At 41.3% G+C, this 23042-nt stretch overlaps 1 protein-coding gene and 1 non-coding gene across 2 annotated transcripts in view; one reads left to right on the top strand and one right to left on the bottom strand.

Annotated features, from left to right (window-relative positions):
• Positions 1–411: 411 nt before the first annotated feature.
• The window catches only part of ACOT9 (acyl-CoA thioesterase 9), a 33635-nt gene continuing 11004 nt past the window's right edge, over positions 412–23042 (bottom strand). Inside the window, 13 exon segments of the mRNA XM_036305353.1 lie at positions 412–627; positions 630–718; positions 1375–1525; positions 1671–1758; positions 2354–2439; positions 2940–3030; positions 3418–3529; positions 4006–4073; positions 8786–8859; positions 13914–14017; positions 14881–14964; positions 19895–19932; positions 20189–20359. Of these exon segments, the coding sequence (XP_036161246.1) occupies positions 586–627; positions 630–718; positions 1375–1525; positions 1671–1758; positions 2354–2439; positions 2940–3030; positions 3418–3529; positions 4006–4073; positions 8786–8859; positions 13914–14017; positions 14881–14964; positions 19895–19932; positions 20189–20359 (1198 nt within the window). The 3' untranslated portion in view covers positions 412–585.
• LOC118654855 lies at positions 7621–7691 on the top strand. The gene has a single exon (XR_004967113.1). It is a non-coding gene; the product is annotated as a small nucleolar RNA SNORD56 (small nucleolar RNA).

Here is a 23042-nt window from a genome sequence, read left to right as displayed (position 1 = left end):
ATCAGCTGCCTCCTGCACACCCCCTACTGGGGATGTGCCCGAAACCAAAGTACATGCCCTTGATTGGAATCGAACCTGGGACCCTTCAGTCCGCAGGCCGACGCTCTATCTACTGAGCCAAACTGGTCAGGGCTCGCCCCCACTTTTTATCTACCCTTTGCTAACAACGAAAGCTGGAAAGCAGGGGGAGGCAAAACACTAAGGAATCATGGAGGGTTGCTGGGATTTAGAGGACACAGGGGAACTGCCACAAAGGTCAGGCTGAAGGAATGCCCTCTAAATGCCTTGGCAAGAAACCATGGACACATGGATAGTCTGTGATATGTATAAGAAAAAGATGTGTTCAATGGCATACAAAGGCATCTGTCCTGATTTCTTCAGCAGACAGGAAGCAACATGGTGGATTCACAATTTCGATCATTTTGAAAGTGTTTATTATTTAATAACTCTCTCTCCCTCTGTCCCAGCCAGCCACTCTCTTGTTCTACTTTTTTAGTCATCCTAAAAGCTGATTACATTCTTTTTCTCTGTGGGGGATGAGCATAAACACTAAACCAATAAACGCGATGAGGCCTGCATCAGGCACTATGTCACTGAGGAACGCTGGTCTCCAACAAGCGTGGCTTTCCCTGGGGCTTCAGAAGGTAGTCCTTTTTCATGGTATCCGATGCACTCATGGAGTTAAAATGCCGCTGCCCATCTAAATACAGCATGGACTCTGAAACACAAGAGAGATAACCATGGAGAAACTTGCAGTGCCTGAGAACAGCAAGGTATAAACACAAGACTACTCTGGAACACTGGGCAGCAGTAAGAACGCAGAACTGGTGCCCAGCAAGTGCTATTGGGCCAGGGGTACACAAGGTTCCCAAGCCTCGACTCCCACCCCTTTCCTTTGGCTGGACCAGTCTTTGACCCCCAGTGGCTGCTTGCAGCTGGCACCCGCCCTTCAGACAACAGCCAGGTGGGCAGAGCAGCCACAGCCACCTGTGGGGCCAGGAGGCATCTTGGCCTTCAGGGCTGCAGAACCTGAAAATGCACAATATCCTAAAGATGTGCTCAGTGATTGAGCGTTGACCTATGAACCTGGAGGTCATGGTTTGATTCCCCATCAGGGCGCATGCCCGGGTTGTGGGCTCGATCCCCAGTAGGGGGCATGCAGGAGGCAGCTGATCAATGATTCTCTCTCATCATTGATGTTTCTATCTCTCTCCCCCTCTCTCCCTTCCTCTCTGAAATCAATAATATATATTGATTTTAAAGATGTGCTCTTGAGCTAACAGGCATCAGTGTGCTTCCTACAACAATTTGAAAGGAGAAAATTTCTTGAAAAGTTCCTGCCTTTGTTAGGGACACGCCATCCTGGCTGCTTACCTCCATATGTTCTGGGGAAAACCAAGGGCACTTCATTCTCCGACATGAACGTGAAATGAAAGACATTGGTGGTCGTATGTTCTTTATTGTGCAGAGAGGCCACTTCGCTGTGGACTCTGACTTGAATGTAGTTGCCTTGAGTAAAGCAAACCTAAGAGATTATAGATACGAGTGAGCCAGTCACATTGGGAAGGGGGAACAGGCAGTCACAAGAGAAGCAATAGCTGTAGGATATCAAAACTGCTCTTCTAGGCCCAAATGATCATAAATTGTATTTTATCTCATCGCACACCTACCTGAGAAGACAGAAACAGCAATGATCCAACCTCAACAGGTTTCTGAAACATGATGTCATCTACCGCCACGACAAATGGTCGGGAACCACTATTGGGAAAGGCAGAATTTGGGGTCAAGTGTAAAATTCAGATGCTATTTTTTCCCTAACAAGTGACTGAAGCAAAATTTAAATGATCAAAGAATAAACCTAGAGAAGGGGAAAGCAGTCATACCAGCGAGGAATGGTAAGACATGTCACTGTGACGAGATCAGTGCCAAAGTCACTGTATCTTTTCCCTTCAGCATATTATCACCTCCCTTTCTCATAGGTCTTTACATGCAGACCTCGGAGATATTGCAGGTTTGGTTCCAGACCACCGCAATAAATAAGCATTGAAATAAAGCGAGGCATAACCTTTTTGCTGATGGAAGGTCTTGCCTTCAATTTGTAAAAAACACAACATCTGTGGAGTGCAATAAAGTGGAGCACAATAAAACGAGGTATGCCTGTAATGTACTAATTTACCTAGTCAGAGTAACAGGCTTCTAAAATGAGGATCAAACCCAGCTGGTATAAGTGTGATATTTATTTTAAAAACACAACAAATTCCCCAACACATCCAGACTGGTCCAAAATGTTTCATTTCAGTGGGGTAGTAAAAATTGCTTCTCAGAAGTCAATACTACCTTAAATCTAACTTACCCAAAGTTACAAGCAGTAGCCCATCCGAGTTCATATGCTTTCCTCATAAGGAAACCACCAAAGATCCGATTGAAAATATTCCTCTCCTATAGGGCATAAAATGAATGATAGGAAATACAAGATCATGGCCACCCTCATATACAGAACAAAGGAATTAATAATGCCAAAGAACAGAGACCAGTTTAAAGATATCATATCTTAGATCAGTGGTTCTCAACCCTCCTAATGCCGCAACCTTTTAATACAGTTCCTCATGTTGTGGTGACCCCCAACCATAAAATTATTTTCGTTGCTACTTCATAACTGTAATTTTGCTACTGTTATGAATCGTAATGTAAATATCTGATATGCAGGATGTATTTTCATTTTACAAATTGAACATAAAGCACAGTGATTAATCACAAAAACAATATGTAATTATATATGTGTTTTCTGATGGTCTTAGGCAACCCCTGTGAAAGGGTCGTTCGACCCCCAAAGGGGTCGCGACCCACAGGTTGGCGACCCACAGGTTGAGAACCGCTGTCTTAGATGAATATCATGGATGCAAGTTATCCTATTTAGGTTTTTCACCATATCACAATACCTGAGGGTGGCAAATTTCCAAGCTCTTCAGTTTTGATTTCTCCATCCATACTGCATTAGGGGGCAAAACTCGACTTTGAAAACTTATAGTCCTGTGCAAATAGAGAATCAGTAAACCCTATTAGGGCCATGGTTTAGCTGCTAAAAAGTAAAATATTTGCAAAAAATTTCCAATATGTTCAGGCAAGCCTGGCTATGGAGAACACCAAGTATTAATACATCCTAATGTGGAATCTCACCAGCCTAACTTACTTTTTGTTTTAAAATATTCTTTATTTCAAAGAGAAAGGAAGAGGGAGAGAGAGATAGAAACATCACTGATGAGAATTATTGATCAGTTGCTTCCTGCATGCTCCCCCCACTGGGGACTGAGCCCACAACCCAGACAGGTGCCCCGACCAGGAATCGAACTGTGACCTCCTGGTTCATAAGTCAATGCTCAACCACTGAGCTACGCTGGCCGGGCCAGCCTAACTTACTTCTGATCCAGTGTGTTAAGAAACATCTCATGGATGGTCGTCCTCTCCTCAGCACTGGGAGCCATTTTCAGTAATGACATAGAGCTGAAGGCAACCCTTCTCCCCTTGTTCACTGAAATATGGGACAATAAGGAACCATGGTTAGGAGGGTCACACTGCACACTGGGGTTTCTGAACTGGGCTGTACTTCTAGACTGTAACAATCCCCCTGGAAATTGTCCATACGGCTCATAAAAACTTTCTGTGATTCTTTGCTTTCACAAGGAAATTGTATCAGCTCACTGTAAAACCAGCTATAATCATCCTGACCTAGAGCCCCAACCAAGTTATTTCATTAAAGCTACATTTACCATTTCATGAACAATGAGAAAAAATTACTTCAATTAATAAATATTGGCTGATTGATAAAATTGTTCAAAGTATGAACTTCATGGAACAAAAAATAAGGTATTTTTAATTTCAATAAATTCTTGGAATGAGTAAGACACCTGACTAATATGAGTCCATGCATACTCTTAAAAATAATCTCTTCTGCAGTACAGTTAATGTGCTTTTAAAAGTTTATCTTATTATAAAAAATTAATATACATTCTCCTTGTCTAAAGAGCGCTTCTTCCTTAGGGCCTTCAGGGATGAGTGGATTTACAAATGCCGACCTAAAGAGAAGAAAAGAGTATAAATTAAAATGTTATTATCTTCCCTAGGCAGTTTGGCTCAGTGAATAGAATGTTGGCCTGTGACTGAAGGGTCCTGGACTCGTTTCCAGTCAAGGGCACATGCCCGGGTTGCGGGCTCGATCCCCAGTGGGGGGCATGCAGGAGGCAGCTAATCAATGATATTCTCTCATCATTGATGTTTCTATCTCTCTCTCTCCCTGCCTCTCTGAAATCAATGACAATATATTTTAAAGTATTCTTTAAAAAACAAGCAAACAGCAAAGACTTGAAAACTGGTGGGTAATAGTTAATCTTCCATTTTTATTAGATAATAACATTTTTAAAAAATATATTTGATCGGCCTTCTACATGCCCCCTACTGAGGACTGAGCCTGCAATCCGGGCATGTGGCCTGACCAGGAATCGAACTGTGACCTCTTGGTTCGTAGGTCGTAGGTCAACACTCAAGCACTGAGCCACACCAGCAGGACTTTGCTGTTCATTTTTTTTTAAATATATTTTATTGATTTTTTACAGAGAGGAAAGGAGAGAGATAGAGAGTTAGAAACACCGATGAGAGAGAAACATCGATCAGCTGCCTCCTGCACATCTCCTACTGGGGATATGCCCGCAACCCAGGTACATGCCCTTGACCGGAATCGAACCTGGGACCTTTCAGTCCGCAGGCCGACGCTCTATCCACTGAGCCAAACCGGTTTCAGCTGCTGTTCATTTTGAATAACGCTTACTGACTGCTTCACACAAGGACTCTGGAAAAATAGAGGAGGCTTCTGGTTACAGACCCATCTGCACAGTAGGAAGTTCACATAATCAAAAGGACACGACTGCTTGCCAACATGTTTCACCTGATCCTAATCACAAGGAAGCAGTCAAAATTGGTTGCAGAACATCCTACTAGACATCCGGACTCGACTCTTCAAAAATGTCAAGACAGAAAATGACAGGGTGACTAATTTAAAGAACCATGGTAACCAACTGCAATACATGATCCTTGATTAGATCTGCCTCAGGGGAAGAAACCATAAAGGATATTTTAGGGACAATTGGCAAAGTTTGGATATGGATCATATATTGCATAATACAATTATATCACTGTTCAATTTCTTGGGTATAATAAAAGCAGTGAGGTTATGTAGGAGAATTATCTTATTCTTAGGAGATATATGCTAAACTATTTATGGGTGAAACAGTCTCAAACTTTCGAATGATTCAGGGGGGAATGTGTATATATATTTATAAAGGACGGGAAAATAGGTTGGTGGCAAAACATTAATTGGCGAATTTAAGTAAAGGGTATATATAAGTGTTCAATGCATTATTCTATTTTTCTGTAGGTGTCAAATTTTTTAAAATAGAAAACTGAGCAAAAAGGAACATAGTATTTCACTGTGGTAGAATCCAAAAGTTTGATGAAACAACAATGGAAACAAAAGACCTGAAATGGCAGTTTGGGAAACTGAAATACATCAGCTGGGAGAGGAATTTTAAGTAATGCCCCCCAGTGCTGGCAAAGGAGCCCCAGGCCAGGCACCAGAGCAGCAAGCAGGTCAGCTGGGGACGGTGGGAGGACTGAAGCTAGATGGGTGCATTCTTCTCTCAGACCAGTCGCCAAGGTATTTTTCAATCTTAACACATTTTCCATGTCAGCTTTTCACACAGAAATGACGTCTCATTGCAAACTCCTCACTCAAGTTTCTAATACAAATTAGACTCCCCAAAGGCCTCTAGACTAGCGGTTCTCAACCTGTGGGTTGCGACCCCTTTGGGGGTCGAACGACCCTTTCACAGGGGTCGCCTAAGACCATCGGAAAACACATATATAACTAGATATTGTTTTTGTGATTAATCACTATGCTTTAATTATGTTCAATTTGTAACAATGAAAATACATCCTGCATATCAGATTCATAACAGTAGCAAAATTAGTTATGAAGTAGCAACGAAAATAATTTTATGGTTGGAGGTCACCACAACATGAGGAACTGTATTAAAGGGTCGCGGCATTAGGAAGGTTGAGAACCACTGCTCTAGACTGTCCTGTACAAACAGCAATCCTGTAACATTCTCTCCCACCCTGCTCCCCCCCAACACAATTAGATGGTTTTTCTCAGTTTGAAGGCCTTGGGTGGAACTGTTGTTAGGAACCAATAAATCAATTTAAGAGGAAAAAAGATAACGTAGAAAGCCAAATGAGTTAAAGCTTGTACAATTAAACTTGAAAATGACACTATAAACTCATGAGGTTGTTTATTTATTTGCTTTATAATATACACCCAAGCTCTGTCCACTAAAAAGGCCTAGACATGATGATAAACTAGTAACAATACAGTTCTAGTGCCTAGATTTTGGTCTCTAAATACCAGTTCCCACTAAAAGGAACCCCAGGACTCCTGGGGGAATGGCTGTTTCTAGGCCTGGGGCAGGAAATGTGTAAGATGAGCCCAAGATAACTCGTTGCACCAGAGAGCAGGCAGGTATCAAAAACCAATGGGGAAATGTCAAAAGGGCTTATCACAGGAGGCAGCTTAAAGGGGCTCCCACTGACCAAAGAGAGTATACTCTGAGCGGTAAGAGCACTGGCTACAACTCGTGGAAATACATTTATATGTTAAAATCCATGCATTCATAATGATACTTTTTTTTTTAAAACCAAAAAAGTAGAAAAACCATGCTGTCACTAGCTCATTCTTTGGCAATTGTGTAAGTAAAACACAGGAATGAAACATTCATCTTACTTCCCTTTACAAACCAAATTGCCCTAGTTGATAAGGGACAGCTCTTCTTCACAGAACTCCAGCTAATAAATGTTGAAAGAATGACAGAATTTGAGAATCCTTTTACACTCCCACATGATTAAAGCAATGATCAACAAAGGGCATTAAGAGCCGTGGAAAAAGATGGATGGGGAGCTAGCTATGTGCAGGATGACAAAATATACATTGGATACACCCTGCCCTGTAGATCATTGCTGATCATAAGCGGATAATCTGAACTTGACAGTGGCAAGATCAGGTTGTCACTATTTGAGCCCACGCATCAATCTTAGCATCGCTAGGAGGGAGACCATCTATACCTCCTTATATGACGCAATACAAGACACGAGATACACAGCATCACCCATGAAGTGCTCTCACCCAATAAGCTGAACCTGAATCTAATCAAGGCTCTAGCTCTAACTTCAGTTTATAGAAAATACTAGGAATAAAGAAACAAGTCCATGCTTCCTCATGGTATTTTTTTTTTCTTGAAAATCCAGAAAGTTGGACATTGTCTAGAATAGGAGTGGGGAACCTTTTTTCTGCCAAGGATATTTATGACATCATTCGCAGGCCATACAAAATTATCAGTTTAAAAATGAGCCTGCTCTATTTGGTCAAACATTTAATGAACTCACCCCTACTGCCTTGGCAGGGCCAGGCCAAATAATTTCTCAAGCCTTATACAGTCCACGGGCTGGATGTTTCCCACCCCTGGTCTAGAAGAACCCATTGGGCCTTTCAATGAGTTGATAAAACAATAAGGATGCATGCAATGATGTTAACATTTTGTGTCAACAGCAGCTCACCTAGTGAGTGTTGATACTTTGGGTCTGAGTGGGGGGAAAAAGAGGAGAACAGTGGAGACACACAACTATTCTGGATTTAAACAACCTCTAGAGACTGCACAACTGTGAATACACTAAAATCCACAAAATTGTACACTTTCAATGGGTGAATTCTTTTTTTTTTATAGGTTAGATTCAAACCAGGGTCTGACTTTTTGTTTCTTTTTTTAAAAAAATATATTTCATTGATTTTTTTACAGAGAGGAAGGGAGAGGGATAGAAAGTCAGAAACATCGATGAGAGAGAAACATCGATTGGCTGCCTCCTGCACACCCCCCACTGGGGATGTGCCCGCAACCAAGGTACATGCCCTTGACCGGAATCGAACATGGGAACTTTCAGTCCACAGGCCAACGCTCTATCCACTGAGCCAAACCAGTCAGGGCTCAATGGGTGAATTCTATATGTGAATTATATCTCACTGAAGCTATTAACCAACAAAACAGGCTTATGAGACATAAAAATCAAATATAATATGTGGACTTTGTTTGTATCCTAATTTGAACAAATCATTAAAACGATATTTGGGGAAAATGGAATATGAATTATTGGAATATACTAAGGACTGACTAGTATTTTTGTCAGGTGTGCTAATGGTAGTGTAGTTATTTAAGAAAATATTCTCATTTAAAAAAATATTTTAATACATTTTTTTATTTCAGAGAGGAAGGGAGAAAGAGAGAGAAACATCAATGATGAGAGAGAATCATTGATCAGCTGCCTCCTGCACACCCCCTACTGGGGATTGAGCCCACAACCCGGGCATGTGCCCTGATCAGGAATTGAACCAAGCTCCTGGTTCATGGCTCGATCCTCAACCACCAAGCCACATCAGCCAGGAAAAAATATCCTCATTTTTTAAGAGATGCCTAAACTAAAGTTTTTAGAGGTGAAATGTCATTATGTCTGGGATTTGCTTTAAAATATTATAAAGAAAATAATATACTTTAAAAAAACAGATGAAGCAAATATGGCAAAAATATTAAAACTCTTAAGTGTAGGTGATGGGCATATAGACATTCATTATGCTCTTCTCTCTGGTGTTATGTATCTTCAAAATAAAGAATTAGAAAAAAAGAACAATTACCCCTTATTTTCAGAATCACGGGCCACCATTACAAATGTTGCTTCCAAAACAGGACAAAATTCACTGTCTTGTAACTAAAGAACAAAGGAAAGAAAATGCAGATGTAAGAAATGCATTTCCTGGGAAGACCTGCTACAATTCCAACAGAGAGCGTGCATGCTTTGAGAAAGGCAGCAATTAGAAAAAGAGGAGAAAGTGTGGTACATTTATACAATGGCATACTATGCAGCTGTAAAAAAAAGAAGGTTCTCTTAACCTTTGAGACAGCATGGATGGACCTGGAAATTATTATACTGAGTGAAATAAGCCAGTCAGAGAAAGACAGGTTATCACAGGATCTCACTTATATGTGGAATCTAATGAACAAAATAAACTGACAAACAAAATAGATCCTGAGACATGGAAGCATGCAAGAGACTGACAGACCTCAGAGGGGATATGGGGTGAGGGAGGAGGAGAGATTAACCAAAGAACTTATATACATATATGCATAGCCCATGGACACAGACAACAGTGCGGTGAAGGCCTGGGGTGGGGCAGAAGTCCAGAGGAGGGAGGCAAAGGGGGGGGAAATGGGGGACATCTGTAATACCCTCAACAATTTTTTTTAAAAGAAACAAAAAGAGAAGTGCATTCATGAACCACCAGCTGCTGAGTTTCCAGGCACAGAACTAGGCTCTGTGTGGGGATAGCAGCGTGACCAGGAACCTGTGGTCTAGCAGGAGAAAGACACCCCAAAATTCCAAACAGTGTATTGCGGGACATGCTGGGATGGACATGAGCTAGAGGCTGCGGAGCTGAGCCTGACTGGGACCCAACAACAGGGGTCACAGAAGGACCTACTACATCATCATTTCACTGTCCTGCTTCAGAGCCAGGTGGACCTCCCGCCACTCTCATAGACATTAGCATTTTCAAGAACCTTAGTGTGCCAACTACCAACACGTCTAGGATTCTTTAGCTGAGCACAGGGGCTCCCAAGAAGGAATAAGATCAGTGACAAATCTGTGGATGAAGCTAAATACTTACAATGCACAAAAGCCTTTGAGGTTTTAAGGTGTTTCTTTATCCCTTAGAAGTCTGTACTTCCAGGACAATCATATCATAAAGTCCTATCATAACCTGAGGGTCCATTCAGTTCCTTCCTCATCACTAGTCCTCGTCACTAACACCTGTTTGGGCCCTAGTACCTGCCCTCTTGACATTCTTCTAGCACCTGCTCAAAGCCTGTTGGCCCTGTATATACAGCCCTCCACCAGAGCCCAAATTCCTCTCCAGCTGTTCCCAAACACTTCCTCATACCCGCACCTTTTTCCCCAGCCACGGCTAACCACTTGGAGGCCCTGGAATGGACCATGCTGTTGAATACCTTTGTTCCATGCCTTCGCCTGATGCCTTCCTCATGGCTACATTCATCACTACCACTCCGCCCCCCCCCTCGCGGCCCAGTCAGTAAACACGCATCCCTTCGCCCCAGACACAACTCATCATTCCCTCCTTTGTTTGCCACTAAATGCAAAGTCCTCTCCTGACAGTGGTTCTCACCCCTGTAGAGTTATTTGGAAATGTGTAGGGTTGTCACATGACTTGGGAGGCATTACTAGTGGGATGGGGGTGAGCAAGGAGCTGAACACTTCACAATGCAGGGGGAAAGTCCTGCAGAACAGAGAATTTTCCCACATGTAATGCCAATAGTGTCCCTGTTGAGAAATGCTGCATCATACTTAATATACTGTACCATGATCATTTATTTAAGTGGCCGCCTCCCCATTGCATCATGAGTTCCTTGAGGACAAAGGCCATTTTCATTGACATTTGTACCCTAAGCACTTAGCACAAAGACTGCCTATAGCAGATACCTGATCATTGACAGCCAATGTGTGAATCAAGGTAGGTAATTATTGAGGACTACCAAAATGAAAACTCCAAGAAAATGGAACTGGGTTTTGCTCACGGCTGTATACCTAACACAGAATGGCAGGCAATAAATGATTGCTAAGTGAACTGTTAAATGAGTGGACGTCAGGAAGTGGGCTTGGTGACTCACACCCAGATCCTGCTGTTGAGAAGCATGTGACCTAGTAGAAGAGAAAACATGTTCCTACGAAGCTCTGAGGAGCAGAGGTCAGCAGGTCAGAGAAAGGGTTCTGAGGAAGGCATCATGGGAAGGAACAGGTATTATGAGCTAGAGGACCAGGGAAGGATTCGAGCATGGAGTGACTTGGAAGCACATGTGGAATGTGGATGCGCAGAGCCAGAACACAAGGATTTCAGGAAAAGGAAAAAGCATAAGCAATGATATCAGCCACTTGCTTACTGGTTTATTATAATGAACACCTACTAGCGCCAAGCATCGGGAATGCCAAAATGAACAACTCCCTACTCTCAGGATGCTCAAAGATGCTCTAAGAAGGTATTTAAGTGATGTTGGAGCTAGTTTTCAGAGACCCTTGGATCCTAACTAGTCAAAGGAGTTTAGACTTTAATGAGCAGATAATGGTCAAGGTTTTTAGAAGGAGAGTGATGTGATTTAAGATCAGCTTTGGAAGGTCTATCTGATAAAAATGTATAAAATGAACAGAGGGTGAAAACATGCAACAGGCCGGCAGACTAACTGAAAGACAGTTCAGGTACTCACACAGAGGCAGTGGGGGCTTGAACAGGACACAGGGGCCAAGGACAAGGGGGAGAAAGGACCATGGTGAGTTGCGGAGGATGATGAATTTGTAAAACTTGGCAAAAGGCTGCACAGGAAAGGGAAAAATTTAAGCTATCACAAAGGTATGCAGCTGGGAAACCAGGAGGATGACAAAGGGGAAACACTGAAGGAAGATCAGGATTAGAAGGGAAGCTGACACTCAATTTAAAACGCACTGGACTGGAGGTAGCAAGAGCCCGCGTAGGGGGAGATATAATAGGTGCTTGGAAAGTTAGGTCTGAAGGTCAAGCCCAGAACAGAGATTTGGGATCATCTCCATAGTAACAATAAATTAGCACTATTGTCAACATGTGATTAGTAGTTACTGTGTGACAGGCAACGTAACAAGTTCTTCATATGGGTGGGATGTTTTCCATTTCATCTGTACCACACCATATAATATGGTACTGTTACCGCTTCCATATTGCACTTGAGAAAACAGAGGCTCAGGGAAGGTGATTTGCCCACAGTCACGTGGCTAATAAGCAGCAGAGCTGGGATTTGAACCTACATGCACACAAACCAGAGGCACCTATTGCCAAGCTCCTCTCTGGAATGGAAAGGACCACTCAAGTAATGAGTTATTAGGCAAAATAGCCAATGAGAAATGAAAATTAAAAACAAAAGTTCGTACTTGCCTAACACTGATTTTCATTGGGTCTCTCCTCCTAATAATCTCTGTATCTCTTTTTTAATCGACTTGTCCAAGATTCAAATTGTCAAGTTTCCCTAGAAAGCTGGTCCGATGCCAGCAATCTGCTGCACGTGGCACTAGGAACCAACCATGAAGATTTAAAAAGTGTGTGGACAAATCATACAGATCCCCAACTTTATTGTGTTTTGTTTTAAAAACAGTACTACCGTCAGTTACAGCTGCACTGGAGTTACAGAATCCAACCGCTTACATATAGCATCAAATACAAAACTTCTTAAGCACTACCCAGGTAGATGAGTTATTTGGGGCACTGCCCCACACACTGAAAGGTTGCAGGTTCAATCCCCAGTCAGGGTGGGTATGGGAGGCAGCCAATCCCACATCGATGTTTCTCTCTCCTCTCCCTTCCTCTCTAAAATCAATTCTAAAAATCATATCCTTGGGTAAGGATTAAAAAACGACTTAACTATTTTTGACAAATAACTATTGTTGTTTTTTTAGAGAGAGAGAGGAAGGGAGAGAGGGAGAGAGAGGCAGAGAGAAACATCAATCTGCTGCCTCCCATACTGACTGGGGATAGAACCTGCAACCTAGATTTGTGCCCTGACCAGGAATCACACCCACAATCTTTTGGTGTGCGGGATGATGCTCTCACCAGCTGAGCCACCCGACCAGGGCTTTGACAACTTTTTTTTTTGGCAAATAACTTTAATTACTGCAGAGCAAGCTTCAAACTTTTTCCAAAAGGTGAAGTATTTCAAAATTCTGTAACAACAACAACAAAAATGTATCTGAATAACAGGTTTAGCCAATACCCTGGCTAAACTAAAAAAGTCATTCTTAAGTTTTCATAATAAAATCTTAAACATATGCAGAACTATTTGATTTCTGTGCTATTATCCCCTTTGAGGTAGTTTTCCTTGTCAAATTTCTCCATTTCTTTATAGTAGCTATTCTATGTTTTGCTCATTAGCGGTTCCTAACTGCTGTGATAGTCTAAGTGTCTGTTCTGGGTTAAACTGTGTCCCCAAAAATATATGTTGAAGTATCTATAAACACGCATTTATTTGGAAATAGAGTTGTTGCAGATATAATCAGTTAAGATGAGGCCATACTAGAGTAGGGTGGGTCCTTATCCAATATTATTGATGTCCTTATAAAGAGAGGAGAAGAGACACGGAGACACAGATGCACAAGAGGAAATGCCATGTAATAATGAGGCAGAAATGGAAGGGTTACAGCTACAAGCTAAGGAATGCCAAGGACTGGCAGCAAACTACCAGAAGCTGGGAATGAGCAAGGAAGGATTCTCCCTTACAGATTTTAGAGGGAGAATCCCGCCGAGACCTTGATCTTGGACTTCTATCCTCCAAATTGTAAGAAAATACATTTCTGCTGTTTTATGCCATCTGGTTTATAGTATTTTGTGATAGCAACCCTAGAAAACTAACACACTGACCAATCCCATGCATGCCTAACGTAACTCAGACACTTGTGCAACTCTCCACACAAAAGCAGAAGCAAGCACCTTACCATGGAGCTGAAATGATTTGAAAGTAATAAACACTAAACATAAACACCAAATAATGTATCGGTCTTTGTCCAGGAGGAGGATATTAATAATTCACCATCTGTGCGACCTGAACTTTCAATAGTTTTTCTAGAAGTGGTGAGCTACATACCTGTCTACAGACACACAGGTAAATAAGCTTTCCTTTAACTAAGACTAGTGGGTTGTATTGAAACAAAGGGGCCATCTTTAGGTGCTTACACACCTGGAACATTTGCATCTTCGCTTCCATAGATGTCTTCCCAACCCAGCTAACATGGCCAGTGAACTTGATGTCCCGTTCTGGGCTTAAGCTCTTCTTACACATATCTGCAAAACAGAAAATCAATCTGAGTTCAAACGACACCCAAACTTTCCTGTGCTGCAAATGGAGAATTTCATTTAAAATGTTGGTAAATTCCATTTCGTTTGAAATGTTGGTAAATTCCACTACATTTCTTGTCTTCCAAAAATAATGACTTTGTTGACACACAAAAGAAATTTGTATGTCTTTTTTTAAAATATATTTTTATTGATTTCAGAGAGGAAAGGAGAGGAAGACAGAGATAGCAACATCACTGATGAGAGAGAATCACTGATCGGCTGCCTCCTGCACACCCTCTACTGGGGATCAAGCCTGCAACCCAAGCATGTGCCCTGATCAGGAATCCATCCATGACCTCCTGGTTCATAGGTCGACACTCAACCACTCAATCACGCCAGCCAGGCTGTATGTCTTTTTTTAAAATGTAGACAATGTAAAGAATATAAAAAAAAAAAAAACTGGAACCACACAAAATCCTTCCACCTAAAGATAATTATAATAAATATTTTTGTATGTAGCATTCTAGACATTTCCACATGCATAAAAATTCCCCCATAAAATTTTAATCTCAATAATATCTTGTAATTACGTTGCATGTTACAGAATAGTCATGGGGATGTAAATTACAGCATAGCGAATACAGTTAATAGTATTCTAATAACTGTGTATGGTATCAGATGGATACAATATTTATCAGGATGATCACTTACTAAGTTATATAATGTCTCATCACTGGGGTGCACACCTGAAACTATATAATATTGTATTTCAACTGTAATTGAAAAATAAAAAATGATTTAAATTTTTAAAAATAATATCTTGTAATTTTTAAGAATTTTAAGTATGCATAGAAAATAGTATCACTTACCAATTTTGTCCACCAGGGCTGTAACTATCGATAAAGGAGACATCTTAGCTTCATGAACTTTGGTGTGCATGTAGCAAATAAGAACTGTAGGAAAACAGAAGAGAACCAAATAAAAGCAAAGTAGAATTACTTTTCAACATTTACAATTCACTCCTGAGATCTAGAAAAAGTCTTATATTGTTTTGAAGACCCAACCCCCCATGTCCCACTTGTGGTCTTATCCTATGACCCAAGACTTTTATACACTGAAGAAATCTGAGGATCCTCTAATCTAACTGTCCAATCAGTTTCTGATTTGGTGAGGAAATTGAAGCCCAAAGCATAGGCCCATCAGGTGGCTTGTCACCAGTCCAGAAAGACACAGTGCCTACGTCAGAGAAAGACCCCAGCACACAAGTCTGATGGCATCAAACATCTTCAGAAAAGAAAAACAATCACAGGGACTCCGCTACCTGTTTTTCTCCTGACTCTTTCTTAATCATGAAGCAATTAATTCACTCAGCATTACCCCACCTTCCCCATAACACTCTGTGGCTATCTGTATACTTTCCATCACTTAGCAACCATTTGTATGTGCCAAGTATGGTTCTATGCACCTTACAAATATCATTATACTTCTGTATTTCGTGGCCTCCCTGCTTCCCCCATGATTCATTCAAATGTTTACCACCAACAGGACTGGGTGTGTGCTCAATAAGTATTTGCTGTGTGACAATGAATTCTTCCATCCATGCACCTGCTAAAGGATGCACTGGGGGAATGAGAAGCTAAAGGCAAAGAAATTTCATTTAAAAGCCTTTGTGGTAACCACCCCCCCCCAAAAAAACATAGTCGTCTAAGAGCAGTGGAAATAAAGAGAAAAGATCTAAGAGCTAAGAAGAAGGGAGACTTGACTAAAGCCAGGTTTCCAACTGGCATGAATGAAGATGGTATACTATTCACTGAAAAAGATAATACAGGAAGAGGAAAAGGGGCTGTTTTCCACATGTTGAATTCGAGAAGTCTCTGGCCCATCTAAATGAAGATGTCCAGGAGATAGGACAAACTGGTCTAGAACTGGTCTAGGTCTAGAACTCAGAAAAGTAGGCCAGGAAATGTACCTTCCTAAGTACAGTGGGGCCTTGACTTACGAGTGTCCCGACTAAGGAGTTTTTTGAGATACCAGCTGTCTCTCGGCCGATTTTTTGCATTGAGTTGATAGAGTAACTTGAGTTAACGAGCTCCTTAACAAGCTCGGTCTCGGAACGAATTAAACTCGTAAGTCAAGGCCCCACTATATTCCCCATACTTTATCAACTAAAGCATGGGGAGTAAAGGAGATGATTTCTAGAGAATGTGCAAATAACCAAAAAAAGGGGGGGCAGAAGACAAAACCCTGAGGGTAACTGACATTTAAGGGATCAACAGAGACAGAGGAGCCTACACAGGAGAAGAGGAAGGAGCAACCCGAGAGACAGGAGGAACTGGCACCTGAGCCCAAGGACAAGTCTGACAGCAGTAGGAGCCGCAAAGGAGCTGAGTAAGCCCTGAAGAGTAGATCATGCAATGAGGGGGCCAACGGAGAGCTTGGCAAGAGCAGTTCAGTGGCATAAGGAGAAGCCAGAACATGGAGGGTTGGGAAATAACAGGAGGTCAGGAGACAGAGGCAATAGGAGCATATGATTTTTTCTAGTTCTTTCCAGAAAGTTAGTTCTAGAGTGAAAGAGACAGCTGGAGAGTGTTAGAGGGAAGTGAATTTTGCCTACTTTTCATTTTAAGATAAAAGAGACTTAAAGCCCTAACCGGTTTGGCTCAGTGGATAGAGTGTCGGCCTGCGGACTGAGGGGTTCCAGGTTCGATTCTGGTCATGGGCATGTACCTTGGTTGCAGGCACATCCCCAGTGGGGGGTGTGCAGGAGGCAGCTGATGGATGTTTCTCTCTCACCGATGTTTCTAACTCTCTATCCCTCTCCCTTCCTCTCAGTAAAAAATCAATAACATATATATATTTTTTAAAAAAGAGACTTAAAGACGTAATAAGGCAAGTTCCTTGAAGAAATGGAAGAAATAGGATCAAGTAAACAGGTGAAAGGGATTGGCCACCAATAGGAGGTAATGAAGAAAAAACAGGGCAGTGGCAGGGGAGTTTGTAAATTTAGGGACACTTATGTAAATCAAAGTCAAACGTGTGTGTTTAATTTTCTTAAAGGCCATTAAGAAATTGTAACCTGGTTTATTTAATCTGATGACAACAGTAGCTAGGTGTAAGCCTAACAATGGACTTACGTCTATATTTTTTAAGTTATTAAAGCCTTTCTTTAAACCCTTTCCCATAGTTCAATCCACAAGTCATTAGTTAGGAGTAAACAAGGTCGCCCAGAGCAGGATGTTGAAAGCCAAGTGGGGTCAGGAGGACAAGCAGAGAGGTAACAAGAGCGATGGCCCAGCATGGTGACCCTGAGCACAATGAGGACAGTGACCTGCAGAAAGGGACTTGCATGGAGTAGGCCCCAGTGAGGGGAGCAGCCATGAGAGGGAGGGATGGCAGAGATATGACATTGGCTACATCCAGGGGAACCAATCAAGTAAGTAAAATATTAAGGATAATGGAGCCAGTTGGAGAAAGGAATTACAAATATGAAAAGGAAAGAAATAACAACGAAACTGTGGTGTGGAATTGGAACTATCAGTATGAACCCCTGGTTTTCACACAGAAACAGACAGATAGATAAACACAGAGGTAAATGTGTGTATGTGCATACATTCCCCAGCTCATTCAATGAAAGGGCATGGGGACAGTCATACCCCAGCAGCAATGACCACTCCCCTCCCAGCACCCAGACCTTGGTTTCTAAATATCATTCTCCAGCCCGGCCGGTGTGGCTCAGTGGTTGAGCATCAACTCAAGAACTAAGAGGTCCCCGGTTCGATTCCTGGTCAGAGCACATGCCCGGGTTATGGGCTCAACCCCCAGTAGGAGGCAAGTGGGAGGCAGCTGATCAATGATTCTCTCTCATCCATGTTTCTAACTATCTCCCTTCCTCGTTCTTTAAAATAAACATTTAAAATAAATAAATAAATAAATATCATTCTCCACTAAAAAGAACCAGGGCTGATTCCAGGACTGGGGCAGGGAAAGTACAAATGAACCTAGAACAGTGATGGCGAACCTTTTGAGCTCGGTGTGTCAGCATTTTGAAAAACCCTAACTTAACTCTGGTGCCGTGTCACATATAGAAATTTTTTGATATTTGCAACCATAGTAAAACAAAGATTTATATTTTTGATATTTATTTTATATATTTAAATGCCATTTAACAAAGAAAAATCAACCAAAAAAATGAGTTCGCGTGTCACCTCTGACACGCGTGTCATAGGTTCGCCATCACTGACCTAGAACATCTTGCCATGTCACAGAAAGACAGAAAGTGCTCAAAAAATGATAGGGACACATCAAGAAAAACCCACAAAAGCTAGCTTGAATGGATTAGGCCAGTCCTGGGACAATTTGAGTATCTAAACAGATGATAGTACAGGTAACATATTATAACCCATTCAATAAAATAGGAATCCCTGAGTCCATATTGATTTTATTTTCCTCCTCCTCCTCCTCCTCCTTCTTCCCCTTCCCCTCCTCCTCTTCTTCTTCTTTTTTTGTTAATCCTCACCCAAGAATATTTTTCCAGTGATTTTTAGAGCGGGTAGAATAGAAGGTAGGGGGAGAGACACAGAGAGAGAAACATTGATGTGAGAGAGACACATCAATTGGTTGCCTCCCACATGTGTCCCAACCAGGACAGAAGACAGAGCCTGCAACCAAGGTACGTGCCCTTGGCCAGAATCAAACCCAGGACCCTTCAGTCCGCGGGCCGATGCTCTATCCACTGGGCCAAACTGGCTAGGGCCATACTGATTTTAAAGTAGTAAGTTGAAAGTCTGATGAGGAATAGGATATTTACAAGGTCCCAAAGTACCTCCCTTCAAAGTATTTATTAGTTACAAAGGGGAAAAGAGTAACTTCAGTGAAGAAGCCTGGCAAACACCACCTTCAACAAGGAATCAAAGTTAACATCAGGGTAATGGGGCAAATTAGAATCATGTACCACTTGATAAGATGCAATAAAAATACAGCATCCCTTCTGTGACATTCCTGCCAAAGATGCACATCCTCAATCTAAACTTGGGGAAGCATCAAACAAACCCAAATGGAGAGAAATTCCACAAAAGAAGTGGCCTATAAACTTCAAAAGTGTCAAGATCATAAAAGTCAGAGAAAGACAGGAACTATCCCTGACATGACAACTAAATGCAACATATGATTCAGAGCTGGATCCTTCCACTATAAAGTCCCATGGGTGAAAGTTGAATGGCGTCAAAGGACTATACCCGTCGTCGGCAAACTGCGGCTTGCGAGCCACATGTGGCTCTTTGGCCCCTTGAGTGTGGCTCTTCCTAAGCCTTAGGAGTACTCTAATTAAGTTAATAACAATGTACCTACCTATATAGTTTAAGTTTAAAAAATTTGGCTCTCAAAAGAAATTTCAATCATTATACTGTTGATATTTGGCTCTGTTGACTAATGAGTTTGCCGACCACTGGACTAGACAATCTAATGTACCAGTGTTAACTTCTTGATGTTAATGATTGTATTGTGGTTCGGTAAGAGAAGGACCTTACTGGTAGGAAACAGACATGAAAATATTTGGGGATGATATGCATGTCAGCAACATACTCTTCCATGATTCAGGGAAGAACAATTCTTTGTACTTGTTTGCAACTTTTCTGTAAATTTAAGACATTTTAAAAAGTTATTAGAAAAAAAAAAGTTATTAGAAAGGAGAATTAATCAGTTTCTAACTGATAAGTAGGAATCCACATTTTGGGGGGGAATTATGCCAATTCAGAGGTAGTAGCTGTTCTTTTTCTCCTCTTTTACAATATCCTCGTCTGTGCAAGTTAATAAAAAATCCCTTTCTAGATACAGGATTCAATGTATTAGTCTAAGTATTTCGAAATACTAAAATAATACCAGTACCTCCTAAGCTGTCAAGATCCTCAAGAATCCTGCCAAATCTGTGAAATAAAGAAAACAGAATTAAGTGAAAATAAGTTCTGTAGAAATAAATAGCACACTTTGGGGTGATGAAAATGTTCAAAAATTAATTGTGGTAATGGCTGCACAATTCTCTGAATATACTAAAAACCATAGAATTGCACACTTTCAATAAGTGAATGGTATGGTGTGTGAACGATATCTCAAAGTTGCAATAAAGAAAGGAAATGAAATAAAGGCAAACAAACAACACAAATAAAAACAGTGCTATGTTACCTTACGGTATTTTGAACAGTCAAATATTTCTCTCGTAATTCAGGCTGACTGCCCAAAGGCAAGAGAACTTCAACATAACTGTCTTTCATTCTCCTGGGGGGCAGTGCTTCCTGTGACTTTGCCAAAAAACTACGAAGTAATTTTCTTTCCTCCATTGCTTTCATATGGTCTCTGAGAAGAAAGGACAAAAGCTTCATGAAACACAGGAGCAGTGCTGTCCCACAACCCCAGTTGTACACAGGCCAGACAGGCACCATCAAAGGAGGAAAGAGGTCTGGGCCTACCTCATCTCCTCTTCCTTCCCTCCCTTCACACCTGCTACTTAGTGAAATTAAAATTTTCTGTTAACACTTCTTAGGCTAGTAGATAGGAAAAACATACTTATAAGTGATATGGATATACCCAAATGAACCATTTATTCACCCTCATCAAAAAGTGTATTCAAATAATAAAATATTTGAAATCAAAGTAAAAATATAGAGAGGGACACAATAGTATATATACATACATGGGTTAAAGAATGACATGGCCACTGAATTCCGTATTCCCATTTCTCTACTTGACAGTTCTTATATTCTCTGTGCCCCAACTCTCTTCTCTTATTTTCTCTTCTTCCTTTCTCTCTCTCTCCTCTCTCTCCTCTCTCTCTCTCTCTCTCTCTCTCTCTCTCTCTCTCTCTCTCTCTCTCCCCCTCCCTCCCTCCCTCCCTCCCTCCCGTCAATTTCAGGAAAAAGATAGCAGAGGAAAAATGAAGTATATCCAAAAGAGGTATGGAAGGCAGAACAAAAGGTAAAGAAGAAGAGAATATGAGGAGACAGAAAGGGAAGGAAAAAGAAGAGGCAATTAAGGTGGAAGAGAAGAGAGAGACAAGGGACTAGGAAACTAAAATGTTTACAATATCATTAAATAAGATATCTTTTTTCCCTAGCCAGTTTGGCTCAGTGGATAGAGCATCGGCCTGCAGACCAAAAGGTGCCCAGTTCGATTCCAGTCAAGGGTATGTACCTCGGTTGCAGGCTCCTCCCTGGCCCAGGCCCTGGTTGGGGCTTGTGCAGAAGGCAACCAATCAATGTGCTTCTCTCACATTGATATTTCTCTCTGTCTTCCCCTCTCTCTCCCATTCTCTCTAAAAATCAAGGGAAAAATGTCCTCGGGTGAGGATTTTAAAAAATAATAAAATAAGATGTCTTTTTAAGCGTCACTTAAGAAGTATTTATTATTGCCAGAAAAGTTTAGCCTGCAAAAGATATAGGGGATAGAGGAATAAGTTAAATGGCACCAGGTAAATCCAGAATGTGGACCATTCTACAAGACAAATGGGTTGGCCTTAAAGTCAAGCTTGTGGTGATAAAAAAAAAAAAGGGACAGAGGGATAACTACTATTCTAGATTAGGGGGGACTAAAGAGTCCTAACCACCAAATGCAATATGCAATCCTTTATTGGATTTTGATGGTTTGTTTTTGTTTTTGAAATATGTTTTTATTGATTTTTTTTTTAGAAAGTGAGGAAGGGAGGGGGATAAAGAGATAGAAACACTGATGAGAGAGAAACATCACTGATCAACTGTCTCCTGCATGCCTCCTACTGAGGATCGAGCCCAAAACCCAGGCATGTGCCTGACCAGGAACTGAACTGATGACCTCTTGGCTGCTGGGTCAATGCTCAACCACTGAGACACACTGGCTGGGCTGGATCTTGATGCTTTTTAAAAAGCTAGACTTATGTGCAAACCTGGGCATTCTGGGAAAGCGATTTGGGGGGGGGCTATAAAAGACATCTGAGGAACAGTTGAGGAATTATGAATATAAATGTGTAATATACTGCTAGGGAATTATTGTCAATTTCATTATGTTACAGACTGTCTTCCTTGTGGAAGATACATGACTACTGATTTTGTTACATAGGAGAATATATTTATGTATTGGAGATGTGTGCTGAAGTGTTGTAATAGCTATAATTAACTTAGAAACAGTTCAGCCAATTTGTGTATATTGGCAAATCTGGGAAAATGTTAATAAGCATCCAATCCAGATGGTCGGGACATAGGTATTCTTTTTCCTAGTTTTTAGAAAGGTGAAATTTTCCTATAAAGAAGTCATTAGATGACTTTTATACCAACAATGGGTTATGATTTTTATTGACTTGAGAGAGAGAGGAAAAGGGGGGGAGGGAGGGAAGGAAGGAGAGGGAGAGAGAGAGAGAGAGAGAGAGAGAGAGAGAGAGAGAGAGAGAGAGAGAGACACATTGATTTGTTGTTCCACTTATTTATGCATTCACTATTTGGTTCTTGTATGTGCCCTGGCTGGAGATCAAATCCGCAACCTTGGCATATCAGGATGATGCTCTAACTAACTGAGCTACCCAGCCAGGGCACCAACAATAGATTATTGCATGCTTAGTGATCACTTGAACTTTTTATCTCATTTTAGCCTCAAAATTCTGTGCACCAAGAGGAACACTATCCTATTTTACATCAGGAAAATACTGAAAGAGAAAGACTGTATAATAACCTGGTTGCCCTAACCGGTTTGGCTCAGTGGATAGAGCATCAGCCTGCGGACTCAAGGGTCCCAGGTTCGATTCCAGTCAAGGGCATGTACCTTGGTTGCGGGCACATCCCCAGTAGGGAGTGTGCAGGAGGCAGCTGATCCATGTTTTTCTTTCATCTTTGTTTCTAACTCTCTATCCCTCTCCCTTCCTCTCTGTAAAAAAATCAATAAAATATATTTTTCTTAAAAAAGAACCTGGTTAATTGTGAACTAACAAGATGCAATAAAGTAGTCAGACTGCATGAAATAGAAAAACCAGGAAACTTGGGTTCAAGTCCCAAACCCTAATAATGGTTGAATCTCT

Source organism: Myotis myotis, unplaced genomic scaffold, assembly GCF_014108235.1.
Source record: "Myotis myotis isolate mMyoMyo1 unplaced genomic scaffold, mMyoMyo1.p scaffold_m19_p_4, whole genome shotgun sequence".
NCBI classification, from domain to species: domain Eukaryota; kingdom Metazoa; phylum Chordata; class Mammalia; order Chiroptera; family Vespertilionidae; genus Myotis; species Myotis myotis.
The sequence above is the reverse complement of the archived record's forward strand: the minus strand, read 5'-3'. Positions and strand labels throughout refer to the sequence as shown.